Genomic DNA, 23,404 nt, shown 5'->3' on the forward strand with positions numbered 1-23,404 from the left:
GAGCACGGCCACGAGTCTGCTTTCTCCCTTCAGAAGATGAAAAGAACCAGCCTTGGGGCTTCGCACCTCCCTCCCCCAGGTCCACAGGATCAGATCTGGCGCAGAAAAAAAAAAAAAAAACACACTCTCAACAAGCGCTGTGATCATTTGCAGAGTGACAACAGAGGGTGACACAAACATTTTGTTAAGACCTGTGAAAATGATATAAGGGCAAAAGCAAGTGTGAAGCCATTGCGTTCCAGATGTGTTGCTGTGAGGCCATTTGTGTTCCAGATGTGTCGCGCAGTCCTGCAAACTCATAAGAGAAGAGCCATTTGGAGAGTTAACTCATGGTTACCGGAAAGGTTGTCTTACCTGCAGGGCTTGTCGGCATGTCTGATTTACTTAGAGAAAGAGGTGTCTAGAAGTTCCTCTGAATATGTACCATGCATAAAGAAGGAAGAAACGTAGTGTTTGCCTTCTCATATTAGCATGGCAACCCCCCCCCAATACAATTCCCGCACAGCACAGACACAAGTCCTTTTTAAATAATGATATCTTCTATTTAGTCTTAGAAAGTTTATACATTTATATTTATATTTCATACAGTATATATTGATTGTGTTTGTCCACCGCTACCTTCCCCCAAATGCTTCAAGTGCTGCCACCCTACCCCCATCTCTTTTCTATCTTCATGTTCTTTTTTATTATTATTAATAACCTCCACCCTCCGGTTAATGTTCCCACATGTTTGGAGGGCCATCCACAGGGGCAGGAGCAACCTACCGGGGGCCATATCCCCTCAGCAGCCATCAGCTGCTGGTTGCTCCTTCTTTAGAAATGGGGCTTTGCTCCTCCATCCCCCATCCTTGCTGGTATTGTGACTGGCTTGATCTTGTGCAGGTAACCACAGCGTCTGTGAGTTGATATATGCAACAGTCATGCCGTGTCCAGATGTGAGCCTTTCCCAGTTGTCTTCCATCTACTGACTCTTACACATTCTCTGTGATGTCCCCTGAGCCTTGCATGGAGGAGGTCGATATAAATGACCAATGCATACCTGAGAACTCAGTTACTTACACTCAGCACTTAGGTCAGTTATAAGTCTCTCCATTAACCAGTACCTACAGCCAAAAGAAGCTTCTCTGACAAAATCTGAGAGCTTTATATGTCTGGAGGTATAAGTACAAGTGTTTAGAAGGCGGTTTGACAGTGTGAGCATGTAGCAAAACAACAGCATACTCCCCATGTGGCCTAAGAACTCCCTAGTCATGGGCTTTTGATCAGGTGAAGCTAGCCTCAAATCCAACCAGAAAGCAGTCGTTTACCTCGTTCTCGTGCTGCTACTGCATAAGTGGCACCTTTCTCTAGGATGGTTGGTATTATAGCATATAGTGTCTAGCACTGGGCAAGATTTCCACAACACCTTCTGCCACTGTGTAAGCTAGCCAGCAAGGAGGAAGTGTCATGGACAGTTTGAGGCAGACATAACTTTATACCACATATTTGATGTCTGTCACCCAAAAGTGACAAGTTTAAAACATCTGTTAAGTTATTAGGGCTAATATTGTTGTCTTCTGAGACCCAGGTATACTTATAGTAATGTTACATGTTGTTCAGAATAGTTTTTAAAGTTACACAGGGGCTAGAAAAATAGATTAGTTAATAAGTGTTTGTAATATAAGAATGAGGATCTAAGTTCACAATGGTGGCTTGAGCCTCTAAATCCAGCACCAGGGAGGCAGAGACACAAGGATCCCTAGGGATTGGCCAGCTAGTCTTGTCAAATGGGCAAGATCCGGGTTTGGTGGTTAGAAAAAAAAAGTGGAGAACAGTAGAGGAAGGTGCCAGACACCAATCTTTGGCCTATGCTTACATGTACACTCATGAGTACACACACACACACACACACGCACACACACACACATACACACGGGGGTGGGGGGGAGAGGGTCTCTGCCGCATCACATATGCATACCTCACTCACATGTATGAGTGCATAAACACACACACAAACACACACCACAAATATTTAAAAAGACCTCAAACCTGATACCATAAATATCTATGTAAAATGATATTTATTTCAATGATATTGATTGTTAAATAGAAAAGATGTAAGCAGCTTAAAGATCCATTCATTGAAGTGACGTTTAAATGATAGAGGTTGATCTGGGACACATTTAAACCAGGTACCTTTTTGTTAGTCTCTCTGTCTAACACTTACCCATTCACTAACAGGAAAAATGGAAGGAACTGTAATGAGCATCCATGATACCTGCCAACATAGATTCTGCAGTTAGCAATGGGCTTTCTTGGACTCATGGCATATCTGTATATCCATTTGCACCCCCTTCGCCAACACCTTCTCAGTGCCTTTCAGGGTCGGTGATAGACCTCCATGCATATGAGTCTAGACTCATGAAGCCCACTGAACCAGGACACCATCCTCGGAGGTCAAATTTACATTCAACTAAGTGCACATTTCTTAAGTGTATCGTTCTGTGCGTTTTGAAATAATGTGTGCTTTAAAGCACTGTGGGGCTGTAAACATTAGTCAAGAAAACCCGAAGGAGCAGATGTGAGCACAGCTGTGGTATGCTGTGGGAGCCTACAGGAGGCTGACTCCTAGATTAAGTCACCTTCCTGAGAAAGTGACTAGAGCTAGCCCGCAAGGATGAGTTAACCACGTAAAGAAAGAAATGATAACCTCAGGGTGCGTCCGCCTGGCTTGGGCTAGTTCGTGTAGCAGTCAGGACATGGACTCACCTGCTGTAACAAATAGACTCCCAGAGGTATACTGGCTCAGATACGAAAGAGGTGAATTTTAAGTCATAAATAGTACAAGATGGGTGTTCCTGGCCCTGCCCACCCTCGCCATATGATAATTAAGGGATAGAATTCTTTCTGCCTTATATGGCTCCATTAGTCCCGCCAGCCTATTCTCTACATTCAGAGGGTGGAGGGGGAGGAACAGGAGGAGGAGGCTCAAGCTGCTTTGTTCTGGAACTGACACACTTCACTTCTGCCCACACCCTATCAGAAGGATTTCAGTCCATGGCCACGCCTCGCAGCAAGGGTGTCTGGGAGAATAATTTTGGTGGCTAGCAAGTGGCCTCGCTCATCCTGGCTGCTCCTTAGCTCTGGCTGGAATTTTTCACAGTGTCCCAAAAGACCTTCTGACTTTTTCCCTTTAGAACACCGAGCTTCTCACACCCCACGAACACAAATCTTGAAGCGCCTCTTCCTGGTGACATTTCCTTGTGTTCAAATCATGGGACATACCAGGTGCTGGGGCTGCCGTTCCCGGGCCCAGCAAAAGCCAGGAATAAATCAAGTAGGATGCAGTCAGTGGCTTATGAAATTGAAAGAAGCAGCAAATGCTTGGGAACTGGGCACTCAGGTATCACATCCACAGCTGCTAAAAACAATTCTATCCTGTTCTGTGGCTGGGTGTGTACCCAAGACAGAAAGCGCCAACCTCCTCTGTGGCTGGAACTTCCTGGAACTGTGCCCAGGAAGTCCAGTGCCTGGATGTTCCCAGAGGTCAAAGATGTGGACCTGAAGTACCTGAATGTCCCTGGAGTCTAGGAAGGTGCCCTTCAACACTCAGAATTTAGCTGCTGTTGTCCAAGGTGAGGGTGCAGATTTTGCAGGTCAACGGTCAGAGCAAAGCAGCACACACAGATAAGATAATATTTATATTGTATATTGTTGTATGTTTATATTAATATGTTCTAGAGGAGTCTACCAGTGAAGGTAATTTTGTTCTTCTACTATGGCTAGTGCGAGAGCTAAAGTTATGTTTTAATTACTATGCCTAAGCGATCTGAACAACAAAATGCCTCTAGCCATAAGCCCCTTGCCCAAGGACAGATACTCCTGTGGAGGCTCTTGTTTATGTAAGATAATAAGCCACATGTTTTCACTCCTGTAAACAAGTTCGTTTGACCCAACTGCACCAGCTATGTTTGATATTTAGGAGGGAGTTACATAGGCAGGAAATACATGAAGATGTACGCTTGCCCCTGATTGGATGTAGGCAGGAGGTACGCAGATAGGAAGTACAACGAAATATATGCTTGGCCCTGATTGGACCTCATGGGAAGTACGTAGCCTTATGGGTGTAACTTTATAGACCTCTGCAAAAAAAAAATGAGACTCATTGCCATTTTCTGGGAGCCTAGAAATGGATCTGGCCAGAGTCCATCTTCCTGGCCGATATTTAATTAAAGCTTGCTTCAAATCTGGCTCTAAAACTGTGGTAGTGGTCTTATATGTGCATGGCAGGATTAGCATTAGTGCCAGTGATGCAGGTGGTGAAAATAGCCTTCACATCTTAGGCTCACATACAATTTGCCAGCTCGATGGCACTCGCTTTTGAAGCGCATGGAGTCTTCCTCTCTCACTCTGGTATGGCAAGTCCTCATCTCTCCTTTGCTCCGGATCTTCTCCTTTAGAGGAGATTCGTGCTTCAGGGTCCCACTGTTCTTTGAGCATCCTCTCTAGGGTCTTGGGAAGTGTGGCCTTGTTGGATTAGACATGGCAGTTACTAGGGGTGGGCTTTGAGGTTTCAGAGGCTCAAGCCAGACCTAGTGTCACTCTCTCTTCCTGCTGCCTGGGGATCCAATGTAGAACACTCAGCTATCTCTCCAGCACCACATCTGCCTGCATGTTGCCGTGCTTCCTGTCATGGTGACAGTAGAGTAAGCCTCTGAACCTGCAAGCCAGTCCCAGTTAAATGCTGCCCTCTGTAAGAGCTGCATGGTTACGTTGTCTCTTCACAGCAAGAGGAACTCTAGGACAGGATGGAACCCTAGGGCCTTGGACATGTTGGGTGAATGTCCTACTATTGTGGTACACCTTTGGCCTTGATTTTGGTCTCATACTGGCATGATACTGAGCCCACACATTCCGCCTTATCTTCATGTCTGGGGTGCCCATGTGTTTGAATAGGCAATTTCTCCACTTCTTTTCTCACTTACCCCTAAGTGCCAGTTTTCCTCCCTTCCTTTCACTGTGAGCTGCTGACCTCAGTGCTGGGAGGTCACCCTACCCGTCCCCTCACCCACTCGTCCACAAACCAGTGTGCATCAGTGGAATTCCCAAGAGCGCCCCGGAACTTGCCTTTACGTGCCTTCTGCTCTCCTGCACAGGCTTCAGAACTGTCAGACCCTCCAGATCTCCGAGGCATCTCTGGCCGGAGCAGTGCTGCTCAGTTGCTTCCTCTACAGCCTTTACAGTCTTGATTCCCCCATCCCAGTTTGTTCAATCCTCACAAACTGTACTACCTGCCCCGCCCACCCCTACCCCACCCACCTCTACCCTACCCTTCTCACCTCCATTCCATTCACACTCCCTTATCATCTCTCACCGTCATTGAACAGATATTAATTGTCATGAGAGGATTGTGCTTTGGACTGCCATGCCTTATGTGGTATTAATTAGTGCTGCAATTCCGTAAGTTAGTTGCTTAGGATAACTCTGTTGTCTCTGTGTGGGGATTATAAGTAAGGAAGGCTGGGCAACTTTGCCAAGATGTGATCTTTGAGAGGTGAATCAGGACTTGCAATCTGGTTTAATGATTCCAGTTGCTTCTTACCATCTTGTAACAGTGGTCTTTGCTACTTTGAGGTCTATACATCTTCCCAAACTTCCCCTTTCTTTCCTTCTCTTCACTCCATTTCTCCCTTTTCCTCCTCCTCTAGCTCCTCCTTCATGTCCTCCTCCTCTTCCTCCTAAGCACAGGGTCCCTCCATGTGGTCCAGTCTACCCTGAAACTGTATACTCCAGGCTGCCTTAAAACTCAGAATCCTCCTGTCTCAGCCTCTTGAGTACCAGGATTGCAGCTACAGCACTTCTGATTTTGAAATAGCATTTCCAAAATAGCTACCAGAGGCTCATAGTGGCATAAGCATATTCTTCCTCTTTCCATAGAAAAGAGTTAAAGATTGTGTCTTATGATTGCATTGGTATAAAGACAAATGCATTAATGTTGCATACTAGAATGTTTGCCTCAACCCCACTCCCCAGAGTTTCTCCCCTTGTGGTTTCAAAAACATTAAAATGTTTCACAAGGTCCCAAGATTGTGCCAGGCACAATTAAAGGAGAAGGCAGTCCTGATGCTCCCAACAGCCAGGTGCTCCTCTAGAGGCTCTGTGGACACAGGCGAACAGTCCAGATGCAGCATCTTGTGTCAAGTACAGGAGGAATTCTGACAGGAGGAAATGTCCTGAGGATATTAAAGGGGCATTAGTTCCTAGCAATAATGGAGACCTTCTCTCCTAAAGTCTTTGAGCTCCAGCTGTGGGAGGCGAGCCTAATTTTAATCTCATTAGTGGCGTGTATCCACACACACACATGCATGCGTACATTAGACGTGCTTATATAACCCTGCAGACAAAAGACTCCCCTTTCTTCCTCCTCTTTGCTATCTTCCTCTACCATATGTTAAATTGCTTTATCATATGGCTCACAGAGAGCTGAGAGTTGCTGCTACCTGTCCCCTAATCCTCTTCCAGGGAACCTTTGCTGTCTGATCTTGGCTTCCTGCCTGCTCTGTAGTTCTGTCCCAATTATGGTGTCTCTTCCCTCAGCCCCCAAGCTTCCATATGCAATTCTGACTGAGGTATGATTCGTGCAGGCTCATCTTTCTAAATCACTTTTCCCGATTTCCCAGGTCTCTGCTTGACAAAGTGACTTGACGCTTCAGTCTTCTGAAGATAGTGAATTGCAAAAGAGGATAAGGTCCTTTTTTTTTTTTTTGGTCTTCAACAAAATTAATTACACTGAGGAAAATTATCAGGAATTTCAAGCTTAAAATGCTTCATCTGTTGCAGATAGATAGTCAGGAGAGTAAAAGATGTTGAGGAATGGAGAGATGTGGTACCCAGCTGTTCATCCTGAAATGCCCAAAGGCAGGGCAAGATGGATTATTGACAAGAGCCCAGCAACTATGTCTCTGCCTCAAGGGAACTCACCCATCACCTTCCTTCCAATTACTGTCCCCCTCCCTGGCTGTTCATCAGTACTGCCTCCTTCAGCCTTTTCTGTGTCGAAATCCTAAATCTAGGCTATTCTAGAACTCTAAAATGCCAGAAAAGAGAAGCTAATGATATCCTTGCCTGTGCCCAAGAAGGAGGGGCAGCCACATAAGCAGAATAAAGACATGCTTTATGAGAGCATTTTTGGTATGAACAAGGGCTCTAACAGGAGAGTAGGAATGACTAACTTCTGTGGTCCACAGATCAAAGGAAAACTTTCCTCTTGGCCTATATATTCTTTTAAACACTTCCTGATTCTTTAAGGGTAAATACACAGTATTAAATCAGGCCATCTTATTGAAGATCCCCGACCCATGAACACAGAATCTGCACAGGGTTTAATGATCTAGGCATGGTGGAACATGTCTGTAAAGCCAGATCTCAAGAGATCACAAGCACAAGGCCAACTTGATCTACATAGTGGGACTTTTCTCTCATAGAGCTCAAGGACTGGGTATGTAACTCAGTAGTTAAGCAATTGGATGGCTTAAGAAAATGGTACTCTCAAGTTCAACTTTGGAACTTCCATAGTTCCTCTCCTGCCATCTATGCATCTCTTCCTACCACATCAGAAATTCACAGTGATGTGCTAATAGCACGACACATCTACAACTTTTTGTACAAAAATCATGGTAGCAGAAACCAGGGGACTGCAATCATCTAATACCCAGAGTAGGTATTTGGGATATTCAAATGAGGATGATACATAGGGTTAGAGGAGGCACGGTTTGCTCCACCCCATCCATGTCTCCCAGTGTTGTACTGTGCATTGTGTGCACTGTTGGAGAAGTCAGTCCTCTACTTCTGAGCACTGGGAGCGCATGTGAGTATTTCTAGTATTTCTAGTGTTGCTCATTTAATTTGCAGCATAGTCTAATGAGGTAGGGTTATTGTTATCTCCAGGTTAGAGATGCAGAAATAGAGGCTCGGGCAGTGAGAGACTTGCAGTCAAGCTGCAGAGGGAGTAGAGTGAAACCCAGTAAGTCCTCACAGCATCTCCTGTACCCTGCCCCAGAGAAGCTGCAGGCTCCAGCAGCAGTGATCTGTCACATCAACAGCAAAGCCAGTTTTGTGCTCACAAGGCAGATCAGATTATAAAGGAACAGGCTCTCTTTGTGCCACCTAATTGTTTAAATGAATGACAGACCCTTAAGAGTTTCATCTCATTGTCTTTTGGTAAAAGGCATCAATTACTGGCTTGTTTTCCAGAGAACCATCTATAAAACAGTGAAATTAAACCTGTTTTTATTTTAGCTATCTAGCTTTTGTCAAGCTTAACATACAACTCAAAGAAATGACTAAGCCAGACATGTTTCAGAGTTTGTTTGTTTGTTTGTTTGCCATCTCTGCTCTCAGTCCTTTCTGTTTTCTTCCTCTTTCTCTTTCTTTCTTACAAGAACTCTTAAGGCTTCTCTTAGCAAATTTCAAGTATACAGTCCAGTACTTTGTATGTGGCATACATGAAATCTCCCTAACTTTAGAATTGAAGCTGTAAGTGTCTCCCCATTTCCACACTGCCCATACCCCAGTTTTTGTTAGTGAACATCTTTCAGCTCTTTTATAGTTTAAGGATTTTTAGACTCCTCATATAAAAGCCTACAGTTTTTTGTCTTTCTATGTCTGGCTTGTTTCCCTTAGCATAAGGTCTTTCAAGTTAACTAATGTTTATTTTTAGCTCAAAAGAAGCCTTCAGTATCTATTACCAATCCATGCATTTCTAATAATGCCAGTAATGAGAGGTGATGTAGCCTCGAGGGTAGAGATAACACTTCTACATATTCTTACTGTAACTCAGTTAAGCATTTCCTATTAAGACTCAACCAAGCATCCTCATCAGGAACACAGGCAACAGTCTCGGGTTTAAGTCTCCTTGTTCACTCTCTACCTTTTTCTTACCGCCAGTGGAAGTCATCCCTCTCATTCTTTTGTGGCCTTTGTTTAATGAATTTGCAGGAGCCAGATATGACCAGTCTTTAAGGACCTCAGTTCTAAACTTCCCTCCGTAGTTTCTAGCTTTGTCTGTCTAAAGGGTAAAAACGCAACTAGATTAAACCTAAAGCATGATCTCCACAGCATCATTTAAAAAGGTTTAGAGGCTGAAGAGATAGCACTTGCTAAAAGTGTTTGCCAGGTAAACTCAAAATACATGAGTTCCATCCCCAGCCATCAAGCAAACATCTGGGCATGGGGAAGTACATTTGATGGGAGGTAGAGACAGGTGGTTCCCCAGTAAGCTAGACCAGTAAGAGACCCTGTCTCAAAAACAAAAGGCACCAATATGTCCTTTAATCCCAGCATTCAAGAGACAGAGGCAAGCAGATATCTATGATTTATTTTAAGGTCATCCTGATCTACACATTGAGTTTCAGACCAGCAAGGGCTATATCATGAAAACTTGTCTATAATTCCATCATTCTGGAGGTTGAGGCAGAAGAATCATAAGTTTGAGGCTGGAGAGAGAGAGAGAGAGAGAGAGAGAGAGAGAGAGAGAGAGAGAGAGAGAGAGGCTTAAAAATAAAGTAAAATAAAATGAAGTAAAAAAGCTCTGAACTTTCTGCAGGGATGACACTACGGTGACTTCCACAGTCACTGTGTATCCTCCAGATGAGCTCACACAGTGTGCCACAGCTTCCTCACATGGGCGTTTATATAAGCAGGCCTGCCAAATAAAAAGGGCATGTGTTCTTTTAAAACCAGCTAACAAAAGGGACAATTCCTGAGCACAGTCCTCTGGCCTCCACATATCTGTTCATGTGTATCTGCACACATGCAAATATGCACACACAATAAAAGTAATGAAGAAACGAAAAGGTTGAATTCTGGTTGCACCTGCTACCCTCACTGCTGACATGAAAATCAGCTCATTTCTGTCACAGGTCTATGCTTTACTAAAGAGATTTGTAGTTTTTTTTTTTATTTTATAAAGAAATTTTATTTGCTTCAAGACAGGAGCTCATCGTATGGTCCAGGCTGACCTTGAATTCTGCTGCAGCCTCGTGGGTACTGGGGTTACAGGTGCTCACCATCATGCTCAGCTGAGAGATTAGTTCATCTGCAGAAGCCTTGCATAAGAACCACGGAGTGGTTGATTTTATGTCCCCCACCTTACCGTGCATGGTGACTCTCATCTCTTTGTCGAGCAGACTTGAAAACTGCATGGAAGAAATGATTCGGTTCCACCCAGGTCTACACCCACTTCCAGTGCACAACAATTCCTCATTATTCCATTTTCCACTTTTCCTTTGAGCTTCGCTTCAGGAAGCTAAGCCGTTTTGGTTACCTTCTCCAAACAAGCTATTAAAGGCCCCGAATCAGACTGCTAACTTCCTCCCTGCTGGTTGAGGCAAACACACTGAGATCCTTGAGTCACGTGACTTCATATTAAACTGGAGCAGCCACCATATATTACATATTGAACACGTGCATGAGTGTGCACATACACTTAGAAAATTTGATCCAAAACTCAAGCCAAAGGAATATGCCTTGATAGATCAGAATTCAAGAACCTCGAGGTAGTATAGAACATCTCAGACATCTTCGTGCTGAGTGAAGCCAAGAATGGGCAGGCCTCATAAATTAAGAATTCGTAAGTATGATTCGTAAGTAAGTCAGCATCACCCTGAATGTCACTTTGTGACACTCTTCACAAACTATACATCACTGAATCATCACCTTGGCTCTGTGAGTCCTTGGGTTCTGTCACTGCCTTATCCCCACAGATAGCATGTTGAAAGAAAATCCCAGCTGGCATATTTTTTTCCTTCTACTCCAAGTCTTTGGTTATAAAGGATGTTGCTGTGATAACGTAGGTTAACAAAAAGCAATTTAGGAAAGAATAGGTTTATTTTAGCTTACAATTCCAAGTTACAGTCCATCACTGCAGGGAAATCATCAGTGAGAGCTTGAGAAAGTTGTTCACATAATATCCACAGTCTAGAAGAGAGAGGAAAATGCATGCATGCCTACATGCTTGCTTTCCTGCTTGCTTGAGTCCAGCTGGATTTCCCTACGATTAGACAGTTCAGGTACTCCTGCCTAGGGAATGGTGCTGCCCACACTGGACTGTGTCTTACCATATCATTTAACTTAATTAAGACAATATCCCATAGATAGTGTCACTTTTCCCAGGTGATTCTATTTTAGGTCACATTGACAAAGTTGACCACCACAAAAGATGAGGTTGTTTAAACCCCTCTCTTTGTCATTAGTTTGAAGATCCAGTCTGCAGGAGGATCTTGATATGTCTATATGGCAGACACCATGAAGTTGAGAGGCCTGGACATTGAGGGATATAGTTCCTTGCTCTCCATTGGAATTTTAGACATTAGTAGATGATCTGCTAATTCCACAGGAAAGCTCCGTTGGCTACTAAGTATGTACATTCCTTTACAAGACCCTTTTAAGACTCCCTAGAGGGGATACAGGTTTCTCCTTGGGGCCATGGCTTTCATTCTGGGCCTTGCACAAGACCTCCCAGAGCACATTTTACAATAGAATTCTGTCTTTTCAATTCATCTTGTCTTTCTCATGTATATGGAGAACGTGGGAAGGAATCCTTTATATCCAGGAAAGGAACTCTTTTTGTTCTTTTTGCTTTAATAATTAATGCTTACTTGGTGCAAAATACAGGTCTTTATTTGTGTTATGTCATTTAGTCTCAGTATGACCTTGCCAGGAAAAATATATCATTATGTCTCTCTATTAGATGGGGCAACAGAGACAAAGAAATTGAACTAACTTTCCCAACAATACAGAGAAAAACACTTGTCAAAGACAGAATTTGAATATGCAACTTGGGACCTTGAACTTGTACCTGTGTAAGTTTTCAGTTCTTGTTAGATAGAAATTTCTGGATCCTCAAAGTCCACTGGCACCATAATTCAATTCTTTTGAGACAGAGATCATTATGATGTCTACCATGTCGCAAAGGCAAGGGTGCTGAAGTTAGCTTTCATCCTAGAATCAGGATGCATCTAGATTTTTCTCAAAATCCTGTCCCTGAGTGACTGAGTGTCCTTGGAAGAGCAACTGGACAGTGTTTGGCCCACATTTAAGATCCTGACCATTATCCACATCCTGATGGATTTGGGCAGCTCACCTCCCTGTCATCTCCCCCACCATAGTCCTCTCACAGGAAGCACCCAGATATTTAGAAGATTCTGATTTAATTGGTCTGGAATGTGGCCCAACCATCCGCTCCGAAAAGCCCTGCAGAGAATTCTGATGTGCAGTGTAAAGACTCTAGCTCTTGCAAGCAGGTGGTGCGAAACCTGAGTACCAGGATTGCAGCTGCAGCACTCCTAATTTTGAAATAGCATTTCCAAAATGGCTACCAGAGGCTCGTAGTGGCATAAGCATATTCTTCCTCTTTCCATGGAAAAGAGTTAAAGATGTGTCTTATGATTGCATTGGTATAAAGTCAAACGCATTAATGTTGCATACTAGAATGTTTGCCTCAACCCCACTTCCCAGAGTTTCTCCCCTTGTGGTTTTAAAAACATTAAAATGTTTCACAAGCTCCCAAGATAGGGGTCTTTGGTCCTGTGCCAGGCACAATCAAAGGAGAAAGCAGTTCTGATTTTTACACTATCCTCTCAACAGCCAGGAGCTTCTCTAGCATGTTCCGTGGACACAGGAGAACAGATCCAGAGAACAACAGCTTTAGGACGATGTCCCATTTAGGCTCCCAACCTTGCCACACGTCTGTCACTTAGTAGATTTCTACTAAGGGATGTGGGGGCACAGGCCTCACAGGTTCCCTGTGGTGTCTTCATTGAGGTACAGGAGCTTTAACTCAATCCTTTACTCACCTCCCTTCTCTTCTGATTGCTGCTTGGACACTTTACTGACACGCTTTGTGCTCAATAGAATTCGGGGACCCTGACTCCCAGCATGCCTTTGTTCATTTTAGATGCATGTGTGCCAGCAGAAGTCATCAGGTTGAAACCTTTCTCTATCTCTGCTTGGTAGTGTCTCAGTTATAATTTGTATTGCTGTGATAAAAAAACACCAAGACTAAAAGCACCTTGGGGAGAAAAGGGTTTATTTCGGCTTACAGTTCTCAGGCCACACTCTTATAACTGAGGGAAGTCAGGAGGGAAACCCAAAGCAGAAACCTGGAGGCAGAAACTGATGCAGAGACTAGGGAGGAATGCTGCTGACTGGCTTGTGCCCTACAGCTTGTTTAGCCTGCTCTCTTTCACCATTCAAGACCACCAGTCCAAGGGTAGCCCCACCACAATGGGGGTAACCCTCCCATATCAGTCCCTAATGAAGGCACTATTCTACAGGCTTGCCCGAGGGCTGATCTTATGGAGGGATTTTCTCAGTCGAGGTCCCTCCTCCCTCACCTAACTCCAGCTTGTGTCAAGTTGACATGTAACAGCCAGCACAGCCAGCTCTCGGCCTCTGACGCTGCTGCATGTGTTGTTCCTGCTCCTCTGACCCATTATGGGAGTGATGGTAAGAACACCATTCACTACTCCTCTGCGTGTACAAAGCTCTGTGCAGGGAAGGAATTGTCTTCAGACCTCAGTTCCAGGAAGAACATGCTTTTCTGTTTGAAAACAAAATCACTTTCCCTATAGAAAATACCAATGTTATTACATTTCGTGTATGGCTGGTTGTTTTGGCTTCTAGGAAGAGAGACGAGGAGAGAGGGAGGGAGGGAGGATGAGGAGGAGAGGAGAGGCAGGCAGAATAATGCATTAAAATATGTACTATATACACATACTTGTATGGAAACACACAGACATAGGTGTTGGCTACACAGTGTATAATCATTTATAACCATCCGTGTTGAGGTATGTTTATGGGCCACACAATTCCCTTGTTTGTGTTACATAATCTTGAATAGTCTCTCAAGTTCTTTGGGAAATATGGGTTGAGTGATGTCATCTACACACATTAAGTAATTCCAAGTTCTAAGCACTTGAAGCCCTGAGCAAGTGACCTAGATCTAGGAGTTGTAGCTGTTTTTTTTTTTTTTTCTCACTCGGATCTGTTAACTCAATTAGTGAACAAATATTGGTTCACCGTTGACTGTGCTGGGTGTTAGGAGTATGAGCGACGGCAAACTGTCTGACCTCACAAAGGGGAAAGATAAGGCTGACGATCAGTGCGGAGGGAAGTGCCATGAGGGGAATGGGGAGACAGCTCAGTGGATAAGGTGTACCTGCTCCACAAGCCTGAGGACCCGGGTTCTAATCCCCGAAATCCATATAAAAGCCAGGCATAGCGGCATGCACTTGCAATCTCAGCCTTGGGGATTGAAGATGGGTGGACACAGGCAGATCCCTAGAGGTAGATGTCTAGAGCACAGTGGCCTATCAATCTAACCAAAATTGTGAGCTCTGTGTTTGGGAAAGACCCAGTCTCAAAAACTAAAACTAAAGTGGGGAAGATACCCGAACAGCTTCTGGCCTCCACGAGTACATTCACGAGAACACATACACTCACTTGATTACATCATGCATGTGCGCATACATACATACACACAAAGGAAAAGTGCTGTGACGAGAGATGAAGCCATGTCCTTGACATGAACACTGATGCTTAGGGAAGGTAGGCAGTCAGGACTTGGAGGGTGTCACAGTGAAATGTGAGCTGCCACTAGGAGGTCAGAGGGCAGAAGCTTGAAACCCTGGGGTAGTCCTGAAGGCTGGGGCCACCTGAGAGATAGAGGGGTTTGTAGGAAGTCTTATCTCAGGAAAACAGAGGGAGTGATGCTAGCTGGCTTGAGCTCTTCAGGCATCGTTTGGCTGTGTGGGTTGCAAGTGTATGGGGAGCTTGGGGTTAGGAAGACCAGAAGCAGAGCTGATAAAAAGCAACCATGGGAGCCTGGTTCACGGGCTAGCCATCCCTCAGGCTTTTCTCAGGAAAGATAAGGACTTTAAAAATCCCATCCACTGTCCTCCCTCTCACCATCCATAAACAAACAAACAAACAAACGAACAAACAAACAAACAAACAAGCAACCTCAAAATCTAACCCTGGTCTGTGTGGAGGTGACCTTCCTCAGACATCAGATGTCTGTAGATGGCATTGAGTTAAGATGAGGTCACTCTGGATTACAGTGGCCCTAATGTAATGTGTCCTTGTAAGAACACTGGGACACAGACACAGGACAACAGGGAGGGACACAGTGTGAAGAAAGAAGTAGAAATTGGAGAGATCTGTGTATCTACAAGCCAAGAGTACTAAGGCTAGCTGGCAGCTGCCAGAAGCTGGGAGAGGACATGGGATGGATTCTTTCTTGGTTTTCAGTAGCAGCTGACCCTGCTAGCATCTTGACTTTGAACTTCTGGCCTCCACATTTCTGAGAGGCTATGTTTCTGCTGTTTGAAGCCACCTCACTTTTTGTTCTTGGCTGCGCCCGACCTGGAAAACAGCCCAGTGCTGCATGTTAAGTGGTCATCAGTGCTAGTTAAGCTGCACTTTATACCCCCTGTCTCAGGCACCAGCTGAGGCCTTTATTTGGGCACATCCATTTAACAGATTCAGAAACTGAGGCTCAGAACAGCCAAGTGAACTTCCTAATGTCACACAGCTACTTTATGGCCTACCTTGGGTATACATCAGGCATTCTAACTCTCAAATCCACACATTCACCATTGCTGAGCACTACCCACTCCATGGCCAGAGGCCAGGATGCCGGGCATACCTCACCGTTGGGATCTGGCAGCAAAGTTCATCACCACAAGCTTCCCACCAGGGAGCCCTTGGGCTGCTTTTCTCTATTTTATTTGCTGTCGCTGGGGTTCTGCTATTTATCACATCTCTCCCTGAAGATTCTTGGGTAACAGATGTGGCTTGGAATTTGATAAGAACGCTACTTCAACACATCCTTCCAATCTGTGTGGAATCCTCACCCTGGAGACGCAGGGACAGCTGGGCAAACAACCCACGCCCTCTGTGCTGGTATTAAAGTTTCTGGAAGCTCCAGGAACTGCTCGATGCAATTAATAAGAGATTTATTTTCACTTCAGGAACACGGGGGGGGGGGGAGGGGCTGGGGGATGTGGCCATGGCCATTGCTAGTTCTGTGGCTAATGATTTGCATTTTGACTTTTGCTGTCTTTGTCTCCTGTGTAAGCATTAACCAAGTGTCTGGGATGTGCCAGGCGGTGACCAGATTCTTAAAAACAGTTAGCAAGTGTCAGTCTAGCCGTTGAGAAACAAACGTAGAAAAGGTACAGGAGAGCAGGCGAGGGGGCTCCGCTGTGTCACTGTGCCCTAGTTCTGGATGCTGTCGCTTCCAGTTTCTCCACTAAGGATAGACAGAGGGTCCTGAATTGTGAATGAAGGTCTGGGTGTGACAGGACATGTTAGCCTCTCAGGTAGGGGTTCTCCTCCCTTCCCTGGTCCTTCCACTCCCTTGCATCCAATCCAGATCACGTTACTGTTCCCTGTTTCTTCTCTCCCAGCTTTCTCTGCAATCAGAGAGCAGAAAACCCCACCTCCTCCTGATTCTCTGCCTCAGGACATTGATTCCCTTTAGTCATTGTCCCTACCTTGGCAAAGGCTAGGAACTTGAGTACCATGTAGAGAGCAGATAGAGGGGCTATACCAAAGACTCATCCTGACTCTGTAACTGGATTGCCACCTAATCCAGTAGCTATTCTGAGGGCCCAGTCAGTGTGACACAGGTAACAGCCACCGAGATGGGCAGCTCCGTAGAAGACAGAGGCAGAGAAAAGGCACACTGTGGTGAAACTGTGCTGGAAGCTTTCTTCCTAAAGCGTCCTACATGACCCTGAGTCTGTAGTGCCCATGGCCACCAGTGATTGGAAGGAGAGAGGAGACAGTAGAAGTAAGAGTCTGGGCGAGCTCAAGAAAGTTGGTGAGGTCTGCCTGAAAGCTTCAGTGTGTGAATGCTGAACCCTAGGAGCTTCCATGACTGAATCCAGTTGCACCATTTCTGTTAGGACAGGAGCTGAGTGGGTTTGCTGGCCCTTCTGTAAGCTCCTTGGTGTCCCTCCATACTCTGTGTGGTCCCAAGTCTCTGCTGCATTGCCTTGTTCATTTGCGTCAGGACTGAGCACTTTAGTCTTAATCTCTTAGCTTTAAAGACAGGAAGTTTGTGCTGGTGAGGTGGCTTCAGACTGGTAAAGCATTTGCTGTGCAAACCTGACGGGGTGAGCTTGACATCTGGATCCCTCGAAGAAGGGGAACCCACTCCTGAGAGTTGTCTGACCTCCACATGTGTGCCATGGCACCCCAGTACCTGCATACAATAACATAATATTAATATTAACATTTTAATAAAGGCAGGAACTTTAACCACATAAACCTAAGTTAAAATCCTGCCCTTGCTCCAAGTTGTACTTGGGGAAGGTATGTCCCAGTTTCTTATAAGATTCATAGCAGTGTCTACTTCCTAGAATCTTAGGCAAAGTAAATAAGAGATAACAAAGGAAAAAAAAACCCAATAATTGCTCGACACATCGATAAGCACTCAAAAATATGGTGCTGATGAGCGTTTCACACAAAACAGATAGCATAGTGTCTTTAGCAAATAGGCCAGTCAGATCACTTTGTCCTCAAGGAAGCCTTCTAAGGAAGGCTAGGTCTCCTTGGAATGTGATCCAGGCCTGCACTTCCCAAGAGCCCTCTGGAAAATAGCACATGCAAGGATAGTTCTTCTGACAGGGTCAAGAGCAAGGATAGTAATACCATAATGAAAATGACACTGTGTCCATAAGCCACCTGGTTTGCTGACCCTGCTTATGGCCACATCTGGTAGGAAGAAGCCCCAAGACAGCAGGTGAGGCTGTTAAAGCACTACCTCGGCTAATCCAATAGTTGTCTACTCTCTTCCTCCGTGTGTTCAGGGTGAGGGAGCATGACTGCTTCATTCTTGCTACATTCCCAGCAGGCTCTTACAGAACAGGACACAATGAAGCAATAGAGGAGAGAGTGTCTCGAACCCGGTGTCACCAAGCATTCATTCATTCCTGTGTTGTTAGTGTTTACTGATTATCTACCGCATGTCTGATCCTTTTGAAGATTTCAAGTTAAGAGAGTGAAATTTGGTTCCATGGTGGTGGTCGTCATTCTAGCCATGCTGGCTGCCATTGTCATCAATGAATGTGCCAAAGGGTTCAACACAAGTCTCGTCTTTCCTAGGACTGTCTTCTATTGATAGGACTTAACCATTCAAAGTGTGAGGTGGTTGCAAAGTGTTATTCATTGTCTCTGGGTTAACAACATGTCTTTCCAAAGCGGGGATTGGATTTGCATGGACTCCAGGTACCCATGGTTGTCCTCTAGGTCTCTTTTAACTGAGCTGATGTGTTTGCTGTCCTTCCCAGGTCATGCTCTCAGAGCGGAAGGGTACAGATGAACTCTATGCCGTGAAGATCCTGAAGAAAGATGTGGTGATCCAAGATGACGATGTGGAGTGCACAATGGTGGAGAAGAGGGTGCTGGCCCTGCCTGGGAAGCCCCCATTCCTGACTCAGCTCCATTCCTGCTTCCAGACCATGGTAATGGGTCCAGTGCTCAGGGTAGCCATGTCCAGGGTTTCCATGGGTTTGGGCCAATAATGCTTTCTTAATAGTAGCCATCCCAAGGAGATCCCTGGGCTGTTTGCCTTGTGGAAACTAAAGGATGCTGGGCCCACAGAAGTCAGCTGACAATTCCCAATGTTGCAACTGAACACTGTCCCCTGGGGCAAATGCTGTCCCAACTCAGGCAGATCGTTTAATACCCAGACAATCCAAATCTTTTCAAGCATTAAGAGGTGACTTAAGGACAGGGACTCAGCAAATCTTATAGCCTAGATAGTAACAGTTCGCCCTCCTAGCCCTTTGGAGGAGCATGTGCACGTCTCTGCAGGTTGCCTGAAGCCTTTGCTAGGGCCCTTCCCAGAAGAGGATTTCCTCAGAGCATAGCAATGAGAGAGTATCTGAGGCTGGGCAAAGGGTTGTAGGGAAGGGCTGATGATTTCAGAACATGGCTACTAGGATGAGTAGGAATCATTCATGCACTCTCTGCTGCTGCCCCAACAAGAGTTAAGTTGTCACTTGAGTGGATCCTGACCCTTCCCTGTTCCTGTCAGATGTTGACCTCCATGACCAGGAGAAGAGCCCAAGCACAAGTGCAAATTAAGAATTCATTCCGGAAGACATAGTTCTGTGAAAGGCCAATGGCTTTCGGGGATGGATTCTGTAGGATTCTTTTAGGATCCTTTGCCTTTTAACTTACACACTGACTTTACATCTCAACCTCTGTGTGAGATGGACTGGATGCTGTTGTAGTCTGCATTCAATTTGATTTACCTTTGGCGGCTAATCTAGTGAGTCCTCAAAGCCATTTTGTCACCTTCTTTTATCTGTGCTTTGATCTACTGAACATTCTGGGCTGTTTGGTCTGTAGTGTTTTCAGCCTAGTCTTTGCTTCCTGTACTCTCACAACATCCCTGCATGCTTCTCTCTCCCTTGTATTTTCTAGAAATGGGCAGCTGGGTCTAGAGGCTTGGTCAGACTCAGCTCCTATCCTTTAGTAAGACTGCAGGTGCCCCCAGGTTCCGGATGTATTCTTTCAGGAAATGCTTAAGGATGTTGATGATGCTGGCCCAGACTGATGCTCTCGGCACTAAGTCCATTAGCTCACTGAAAATTGTAAGATGGGAATATCTGTTTTACATTTGCTAGCTGGGGTGCTTTGTACAAAGCATTCTCCTTGCTTGTTTCCCGGCGGTCTGACTCAGACAGAAAAAGACAGAATCGATGCTCCATTTCTTCCCTTTGTTTACGCTTCTGGATAGTGAATTGGCTCACAGTTGCACTCTAAGGGAGGCTAAAACTTGGCTTTTAAAGTAAACCTTTAAGGGAAAGTGAGAGTGGCTGTAAAGAAAACTGTAAGTAAATGATAATTTATATCGTATGGGTACAGGCAGAGGCCAGTAACAAAAGATTTCAAATATCTTTAACACTACCTTGGGGAATTCAGTTCAGAAGGGGTCCACATGTTAACAGAGTTAGGACATAACCCTTGAGATGCCCCCTTCCCCCTTTCCATGGCTGGTTCCCAAACTTACTCAAGGGTAGCAGCACGCGAACGACTGACTGCCTGGTAAGTGGTGAACTTGGAATGACAGTTTGCAATTTCAGTTGTGTGTGTCGAAATGCAGAGGAATGAGCCATTTATGACTAATATTCATTGAACGAAGGATTGCATCATTACTAATAATGAACTGCTTTGAAAATGGCCGTGTGGAGTGGATTTGAGGTTATTCTTTTGATGGCAGGTGGCCTCCCTCATCTGTACTTCAGTTTTCTGACATCATAGATTCCAGAAGGAGCATGCATGTGGCAGCAGTACCAAGCACTAGGTTTTCCCCAACGAGTCATCGAGTGCCAAGGACAGACACTAAGAACCTCAAGAGTTAGTAGACTCTTGTCCTGCATGGGGAGAGGATCTGTGATTCCTTCCAGACAGTTTCCCACTCCAGAAAGTAGAGGGATCCAACAGACAATTTTCTCATTGGTTGACAATAACATGAAATGGCTAGTCCAGCTCTAGGGGCTGTGTTTTGTTTTGGGGGTAGGGTGATGGATGGGATACTTGGAGAAATGCACTTGCAAAAAGGCCTGGTGAGGCCATTTGAGAGAGGAGCAGACACCTAGCCATCTTACTTGTGTTGAAGTAGACACTCGGCCACCTCACCCGTGTTCAGATGGACATACTGACACCTCACCTGTACTCCAGACATCTTCTCATTGCATAAGATACCACAACACATGTTATTGTTTTCATTATAAATGATTTATGATTTTTTATTTTTCATTTTTTAAGACAGGGTCTCCTATGTAGTTTTATCTGTCCTGGAACTGTCTATGTAGACCAGGATGGACTCACCTTAAAGATATCCTTCCGCCTCTACCTCCTAAGTGCCAAGATTAAAGGCATGTGCCATCACATCCGGCCTGATTTTTAAAACTTTGTGCATGTGTGCATGTACATATGTGTGTTTATATATGTCTATGTAATCCAAGGTGGGGGGAGGCATCTGTGGAGATCAAAAGACCCTCAATCTGGAGGTACAGGTAGTTGTGAGTCACCCAATATGGATGCTGATAACTAGACTTGAGTCTTCTGAAAGAGCAGAAAGTGCCCATAACTGCTGAACTATCTTTCCAATACCATTTTCTAACTTTTGAAAATAATTATGTTAACATAATTTTTCATAAAATAAATATTATAATGTCTACTCTGTATGTGTATGAAAGTCACAAATTTAAGCTTCCTGGTAACTCTTAAATGGGTCTTACCATCATACCCAAGTTAGACAAGAAAACTGAAGCCATGCAGCTACATGTCAGGGCCCGGACTTGAACCAAGGCAGAGTAGCGGTAGTGCTAATACACTTAAGATACACACCGATACACGAGGAGGTTATCTGAGTGTGGATGACCTGGGTATCATTCTACCTGATGATTCCCAACACACAAATGTCCCCATTTGGCCTGAGCTCTAACCTCCCACCTGCTTAGTAAAGCCTCCCTTCCACCTCCGAGGTCTCCTCACCTCTAGGGTAAAACTGACTTTCTGTTAGAACATTTAACATATGTGAATCTTTAGAAGTGTTTCACCCCAGCTACACACTGATGCTACAATAGGGGTTGACCACAGCTGGAGGATTAAGGATTTGAGATACAGAACTCCTCTCTATGAACACAACGCTAAGCCCCCAGCTATTCCTACTCACCCCGAGTGCACCATGCTGAGATACGCACAAGGTGACCTCAGTAGGGACTGCCTTAGTTACTGTGCTGCTGCGGAGAACACCTTGACCAAGGCAACTTCTAGAAGGAAGGGTTTATTTTGGCTTGAGGTTCCAGAGGAATGAGATAATAGGAGAGCATGGAGTCCAGTAGAGGGTGTGCTGGCTGGAACAAGAAACCAAAGAGTTCATGTCTCAACCCCAAGCAGGAACCAGAGAGAGCAAACCGGAGGTTGGCGAGGCTTTTTAATCTTAAATCCCTCCCCCAGTGATGTACTTCCTCTAGCAGGGCTGTGCCACCCAAGCCTCCACAAGCAGTGCCACCAACTGGGAACCAAGCCTATGAGGAATGAGGACCCAAAGCAGCAGTGAGCAGCAACAAACATCCCACTTTGTGACTTGTTACCGTTTCTCACTGTCCCCTTCCAGCCCCTCTTTTAGGTTACATTACAAGAATGATAACAGTCAGAGAAGCTAACTAACTTGTGTACCGTCACACAGCTGGTTAGTCATAGAGCCTGTATTTATTCTGGAAGACTCCAGAATTCCAAGCCTTTGCTGTCCTCTCATGCCTGAATTCCACATTACTGCTTATGATTCGCAAACACTTTTTCCTTTTCTGGTTGTACCCACGCTTCACAACAATTGTCTGTTTTTCTGCCCAAAGGAAATTGACCTTAAGAAAAATCAAGTCACTCAGGTAACAGAATTGACAAGCGGGAAGCCCAGAATTAGAGACAGCGTTTCCTAACGGCCTATTAGGTGTTCTTGCTACTATAAAGCATCACTCCCACCCACCCCACCGTGGATTTCATAACAGTTAGCTAAAATTTTTCTCCTGGAGAGTGACTGAGGGTCAGAAGCATCATGGCTATTGTTACTGTGGCTTAGAAGAGCAGAAAAATTTCTGGGGAAAGCCTGTAGGGCTGGTCATCTAGCATAGTTCATGGGCTAGCAGTGTTGTGGTCTTGGTCGTGGAGGGATGCTGAGGGCATCCAGCAGCACTGGGACAGGCAGCACCTTGAAAGCCAGAACATTGTGGCTGATGTGTCAAAGGTTCCCATGCACAATTATTTGACCACATGTATACTTGTTTGTTGAACCCATTGTGTCAAGCCCCTGTAGTGCCAGTGTGTGCTGACATAGGGAACAAGAGAACAAGTGCCTTGTTCCCTTGGGATTTCCCACTCTGCCAGGGAGGCAGGAAAATGGCCACAACAACGAAAGCAGAGGTAGACTGGTATTGTGAGATGACTTTTTTTTTTTTTGATAGGATCATCAAGGAAAGCCTTGATGGTGAGGCTGACATTTGAGCAGAGACCAGAGCAGGCAGGGCTATTTGGGGGCAGCACAGTAGCTGAGAGCAGGAAGAATTCGTGTGAAGGCCTCAGGCAGGAACACGCTCCCTGTGTCTGAGGAGCAGCCAGAGGACCAGCTTAGCCTGAGCGGATTGTCATGTCATATTTTGTGACCCAGAATTCCTCTATGAATCAGCTCTCTTTAAAGGAACGACAAAGCTATTATAGCATACTACAACCTTGATAGGTTTTGTGTGTGTGTGTGTGTGTGTGTGTGTGTGTGTGTGTGTGTGTGTGTAGAATTTTAAAATTTAAGGTCCTTGATAGATTTTTTAAAAATCTGTAAAGTGGTTAA

At 45.0% G+C, this 23,404-nt stretch overlaps 1 protein-coding gene across 12 annotated transcripts in view; it reads left to right on the forward strand.

Annotated features, from left to right (window-relative positions):
- Prkcb (protein kinase C, beta) overlaps nucleotides 1-23,404 on the forward strand; it is a 331,348-nt gene that overhangs the window by 247,046 nt on the left and 60,898 nt on the right. For all 12 annotated transcript variants that reach the window (XR_015664618.1, XR_015664941.1, XR_015664781.1 and 9 more), the window contains 1 exon segment: nucleotides 18,336-18,509. Coding sequence is in view for 9 of the 12 variants with exons in the window: in XM_087624875.1 (XP_087481001.1) it covers nucleotides 18,336-18,509 (174 nt within the window). In the remaining 3 variants the exon portion in view is untranslated.

The sequence above is a fragment of the Rattus norvegicus genome, chromosome 1 (genome assembly GCF_021556685.1).
Source record: "Rattus norvegicus strain SHRSP/BbbUtx chromosome 1, alternate assembly SHRSP_T2T, whole genome shotgun sequence".
Taxonomy (NCBI): domain Eukaryota; kingdom Metazoa; phylum Chordata; class Mammalia; order Rodentia; family Muridae; genus Rattus; species Rattus norvegicus.